We start from the raw sequence: 6,000 nt of genomic DNA, 5'->3' as shown, positions 1-6,000 counted from the left end.
CTGGACAAGAATGTCCTGCGGCTGTATCCTGGAAGATTTTAATGAACTTTAAATCCTTGTAAAATTCCCAAAGCCCACCTTCACTGTTCCTACTGCTGTTTTGGTTACTTTTTTGATCCTCTGGATTTGATGACTTTCTTCACGCAGGAGCTAACTAGGGCTGTTGTACTCAGAGCTGTGACAAGTGGAGGAGGAGAAAGTAGTCTTGGGACAGCTCTGCTGAGCTGTCTGAGAGGAGGAAAAGCGGGAGTGGCCACCCTTAGCACTGTGACAGGTCGGTGTGCCTAGAGCCGTGACAGGAGGCGGAGGCGGGACCGGGGTCGAGTGTGACCGGAGGAGGAGGAGAGGGTGGAGCCGCGCCGCAGGAGGGGAGGTGCCAGTGCTGAAGGAGGCGGGGTCGGCCAGCCTTGCTCTCCTTGCCGGGGGTAGGGGGCAGCCGCGGGAGTTTGCCTCGCGGGTTTGATATGTGAGGTTGGTGAGGTATTTTCCTCCACTGAAAGGAGGAAAGTGCCGAGCTATGGCCACTTCTCCCTGCAGCAGCAGCGGGGTCTCGTCCTCTTCCTCCTCGGGCTTCAGCATCGACTCCGGGCTGGAGATCAAAACTCGCTCCGTGGAGCAGACGCTCGTCCCTCTGGTGTCGCAGGTAAGAAAGAGCGAGAAGCCCCGCAGCCAGCAAAGCCAAAGCTGCCGGATCGGGGAGCTGGAGGTCGTCTCTCCGGCGGCGGGAAGCGGCTGCGGGCACCGGGGGAGGGAGGGGATGGGGGTGGCTGCAACTTACCAACCAACAGGGAGGGAAGGCGGGCAGAGGATCGAGCGAAACGGGGTGGGATCGGAGCTCATTCTTTTGGCTGCGGCTGCTTTCCTGTTAGAATTTCTTGCGGGAATGCTGGAAGGGAAAACGATGGGCACCAAACTTCAGGGGGGGGGGGGGGGGGGGGTATAAAAGCAGTGAGCTGCGGTCGTGCTGGCGGGAGAGGGCAGCGACAGAAAGTGGCTGCGATGGAACTTTGTGGGGATGCGCCGCATTGTCTGGGATTTTTCTGACTTCCCACCGTCCCCTTTGTAGTTGTTTGTTTTGGGGGGGTTTTTCGCTGCGATTGCAGCCATCAGCCGACACTGTGCAGGTGTAGCTTCAGCGTAGGGCCGGGGAATGACTGGAAACTTTCCCGGCTCTCTTCCTCAGATGGAGGCGCCAACTTGTCCCCTTCTCAGTTCTACAGTTTTTCCATCCTCAGACTTCAGGGACCTGGTTTCCGAGCTCTTAGGTGCAAGCTCGGAGAATTTCAAGGTTTTTTTTGTTTTGTTTTGTTTTTTTAAATAATAAAATTCTTCTGTTGAAGGGACTAAGCCAAGCTAAAATTGACCGACTGCTTTCTGGCTGGTGACTGGTGGATTTTTTAAAGTGTTCTATAAGCAAAGTTTTCAGCTTTAAACATGGATTTTCCTTTCAGTGTAATTTTAGGTGAAAGAACTGTAGACGTGCATTAACTATATTTATTTTATTTGAAGAAAATAAAAAATGTAGCTAAGATAAGGGTGCTGTGTAGCTGAAGTTTACATTTTAAGGAGGTAGCGTAGGAACATGGGAGCGGTAAATAGCTCTTAGCGAGGGGAGGTAGGGAAGTTTTAGAGAAATCTTACCCTGCAGCCTGCACCGATGTGGATGTTTGGCATTGGGGAAGTGCTTTAACAGTTCTCATCCTTTTGGAATAAGTGCTGGATAGCAGCAGGGACCTTATGGGCTAAATCGGACAGGGCTGGAAGAACTGTGGATCGGTTTTTTTTTTCAGGGTTTTGTACAGCTGGCCGTACTGTATGCCAGATATTTCTTTACTGAGAGCGGTTGTCTGCTTTTTGAAGGCCGCGTTCACACGCCACCCTGGGTGGCCAGAGGCGAATAACAGGGCCACCCCTTTATCTATCCAATCATTTTTATAGCGCAAAGTCATAATATATCAATGCGGTTTACAAACTTAAAATACAGACATAAAATCTAAAAAAACCCCAAAACCTGTATAATCGAGGCTAATATAAATTCCATTCACTACTTCTGCCTATGATGCTGTAGGTCCAAAATATCTCAGAAATAGCCAAGTCTTTAAGCTTTTCTTACATTTGGGAGTAGACAATTCACCTTAATTCTGGCATATTATTCCATAAAATAGGACCATCTCTAGAGAAAGTTCGGTCTCTAATCTCGCTTAGATGTGCTGTTTTAATTGAAGGGATTTCCAGCAGCCCCTTCTGTGATCCTAAAGATCGGGAGGGGATATACATTCTTAAAGCTGCCCCAAGCCTTAGATCACAGTTTAGTTGGGATGGGCCCCAACTCCTAACCATTGGGATCCCTGGGGTGTAAAACAATAGAGGGTGGAACAAAATTCAGGAGGAACAGGTACAGGAGGAGGATGGGGGATTAGAATAGCAGGAGCCAGTTGTTCAGGACAGGTATAGGGAGGGATGCAAAAAGATAAGGGGATAAAAAAGAGCATGCAGGGGGAAGTTAGCCATTGAACACTTCAGTGGCAAGGCAGAAGGAAGGGGACAACAGATGCAAATACCCTCAGTAGCATAGATGGAACAGAGCCCAAGTAGGATGTTGTTGTCACAGCAACTCACCAGTCAAAAAGGAAGACAAAAAATGGTGGGGCACTCAGGTGCCATTAGATAGCAGATACCTGGGCTGGTAATGGTCATTAGTTTTAGCTTGGCTATAATACCTCCGAGTGGTTGGGGAAAGTGTGAGAAAATAAATAATAAAAGGACCTATGCCAGGAATGCGGCCGGCATAGGTATGTGGTAAATAAATGGGGGCAGCACAGCAAGGCTGTCCCATGTCCCAGACTTCTTGCCTGGTGTGGCTTGATGCTGGGGGTTACAAGGTGAATAATGGTGATATGGTGATAAAGAGAATAACAATACAGTTACACAGTAAAAGTTTCCTTGGTGGTGAATGCTGCATTATAAAAGATATTCGAAGCTGTGGCCTAATTTCTCCACTGTCAGGAAGCTTTAGCATTAAGCTAGAATTAGTGAGTTAATGTTGCCGTGTACTCTAATGTTGGTGGTTATATATGTGAGTTAATAAAAGCTTGAAAAGGAATAACAAATTGTGTGGTGTCTGGGGGGGGGGGTGGAGTGGTCAAATGTGTGCAGTGTGCTAGGGTTAAGTGGGTTGAGGGGTATGAGCGACAGTGACAAGTCTTGTTAACTACCACAAGTGCAGTGCTTTGGCTTGGAAAACCAGAACTTTTAAAGAGAGTCAGTCAGGTTTAATCGCATGGGCTTTGGGGATTTGAGTGTATCCCTGGCCATGCCACTTTGTTGTTGTCTAATAGGTAAATTGTTTAAACATTTTTTTATTCCTATTTGTTTAAAAAAAGCATCATTGGGAGATAGGGATGTCCAAAGAAATGCTTCGTTGCTATGCCACCTCAGCAAACTGCTGTCCATCACAGCTGGAGGAAAAACCTCCTTCTCCCCTTTAATGAGACCTGCCTACCTCTAACCCTATCACCATGCTGGGTCAGACCAAGGGTCCATCAAGCCCAGCATCCTGTTTCCAACAGAGGCCAAAACCAGGCCACAAGAACCTGGCAATTACCCAAACACCAAGAAGATCCCATGCTACTGATGCAATTAATAGCAGTGGCTATTCCCTAACTAAACTTGATTAATAGCCATTAATGGACTTCTCCTCCAAGAACTTATCCAAACCTTTTTTGAACCCAGCTACACTAACTGCACTAACCACATCTAATACCCTCTTATTGCTAATACCTCCATAGTAAAGCATTTTTCTCATATACAGGGCAGTGGAACACCCCCTTCCCCTCTACATCTTCCCAGCTTTGGATCCCCAGCTGACCTCCAGCCTCAGACCCCCAGGTTCAGACACCTCTCCATCAATTTCAGACCTGGGGACTCACCAGTCTCAAGTCTCTAATGCCCCCCCTGCATAGCCAGCTAGTCCGTCAGTCTTCTTCCTGCCTACCTCCCTCCCTCCTTCCTCTATCCCAGCAAGCCACTTACTGTGCAGGCACAGCAAAGCTCATTGAGGCTGATGCTATATCGTGCACTGAACCTAGCGCACAGGCTAATGAGCTTTTGGACGCGCTAGGCTAACACCCGATTCAATAAGGGGATTAACGCATCCAAAACATGCGTCCAAACCAGTGCATCTACATGCATTTACGCGTGATGAGCGCTATTAGCTATTACCCTCAATGCAAAAAATCACCGTGTGCTCGATATGCACGTTTGAACACGGAAAACTTAACACCAGCCCCCCAGGGCTGGCATTAAGTCTACGTGATCTGGGCCATCTAAAAAAAACTCCACAAAGCCACAAAAAATCCCCAAATACCGCTTTTCTGTGGTTCCTCCTACTTAGTATCGTCCCAATACTAAGTAGGAGGAACCACAGGAAGCAGCATGAAAAACATTTGCTGGCAGTCAGGTTAGGGAAACGGATGGCCTTTAATTGAGCGTCCATTTTCCTAATTAGTGCACAGCCATTTCTCTTGAGAGCCCAATGCCATGTACACACTAGGGATGCCCAATTTATCCCTAACTTGTCCTTTTTAGAGTGACTCCTCATTTAAATAATGCATTGTGCACCCAGAAGAGCGGGCGCTCAATCATGAGCTCCCATTTTACACGAGCCAATATTGTATAGGCCTATCTGTGAATTCGACCATGCAGATGTCTGTATTCTTGTGCAGTTCTCTCAAGACTCAGCAGGAGAATATAGACTTGCAGAGAACCATGCAGTACTTGTGGGAGAACTTTCAGACGGGAGCTAGGGTCTGGGTGACACTTATGATTATATACACTGCTGTCTTGCGTAGCCTCCCCTTTTTTGGGGGACCTTGCAGATTCCTGCTGCTTTCATGAGCTTCTAGAAGGTCAATCAGAATTGTCCTTGGGCTATAGTACCATGAGCCTCCATTCACAATTCTGTTTTATGTCTCCCTTTAAATGTCCTGGTTTTCTGAGCCAAAGAACTGCACTGGTAGAACTGTTCAGTGAAAGTCAGTTCAGTTTCTTAACTTATGAGCTAAAAAAAAGTAACTCCCAATGCAGTAAGCTAATATGCTAACTCAAAATGTGCTCACAAATCTGTGTTAAAATATGCAGTCAACCTTTTGCATGTTAAGAGCACATACTTTGGTGGGGGAGAGGCTCTGGAAGGAGAGCAATCAAATTACTGTACTGTCCCCACGAAAAACTTGCTGCTTCTATTGTTTTTGTTTCCCCTTTATTTTCTCCTGGACTGTTTATATTATAACCCTCCTTTTATGTGCACAAAAGATTTATGTGCAGAAAATATGCTTTGTGGACAACACAGAAAATATACATAAATCCCAAGTGCAGGTCTCAGCACCAAAATTCCAGCTCTTGTCCGTAGACTAACATTTGCTCCCAAAACTTTACTCCACTTCTGACTTGGAGTTAAGTCTCCTGTTCTAATAAAACTTGCATTAAGCAGGCACGCCTCTCTGCATCGGGTGGTAATAAGTATTGCCTTTGTCAACAAGGGATTTTCATGAAGGAGCGCTAATTCATGCATACATGTTAACTCCTGATTTTGCACACATCCATGTATACAAAAACTCCTTGCTAAAGTTTGTGCACAAAAGTTTCCTTGGAATAAAATTTGGGCACAAATGTGCACGCATTGGGCCAGATATTCGTACCTACGCGCAGGCGTAGATTTGTGTGCACAACCCGGCGTGCACATATCTATGCCCGATTTTATAACATGTGCGCACAACCGCGCGCATGTTAAAAAATCCGGGGTCGGTGCGCACAAGGGGGTGCACACTTGTGCACCTTGTGCACGCGCCGAGCCCTAGGGGAGCCCCAATGGCTTTCCCTGTTCCCTCTGAGGCTGCTCCGAAATTGGAGTGGCTTCGGAAGGAATTTTCCTTCCACCCCGCCTCCCTTTATTTTTTTTATTTACACCTGCCTTGGCCATAGGGACCGCTACCAAAAGGC

The 6,000-nt window shown here is 47.0% G+C and overlaps 1 protein-coding gene across 1 annotated transcript in view; it reads left to right on the top strand.

The window, feature by feature from the left end:
- The first annotated feature begins 402 nt into the window (after positions 1 to 402).
- The window catches only part of CTNNAL1 (catenin alpha like 1), an 852,902-nt gene continuing 847,304 nt past the window's right edge, over positions 403 to 6,000 (top strand). The window contains 1 exon segment of the mRNA XM_029589981.1: positions 403 to 643. Coding sequence (XP_029445841.1) covers positions 518 to 643 — 126 coding nt within the window. The 5' untranslated portion in view covers positions 403 to 517.

Source organism: Rhinatrema bivittatum, chromosome 2 (genome assembly GCF_901001135.1).
Source record: "Rhinatrema bivittatum chromosome 2, aRhiBiv1.1, whole genome shotgun sequence".
NCBI classification, from domain to species: domain Eukaryota; kingdom Metazoa; phylum Chordata; class Amphibia; order Gymnophiona; family Rhinatrematidae; genus Rhinatrema; species Rhinatrema bivittatum.
Note: the sequence above shows the minus strand (reverse complement) of the source record. Positions and strands in the feature narration are given on the sequence as shown.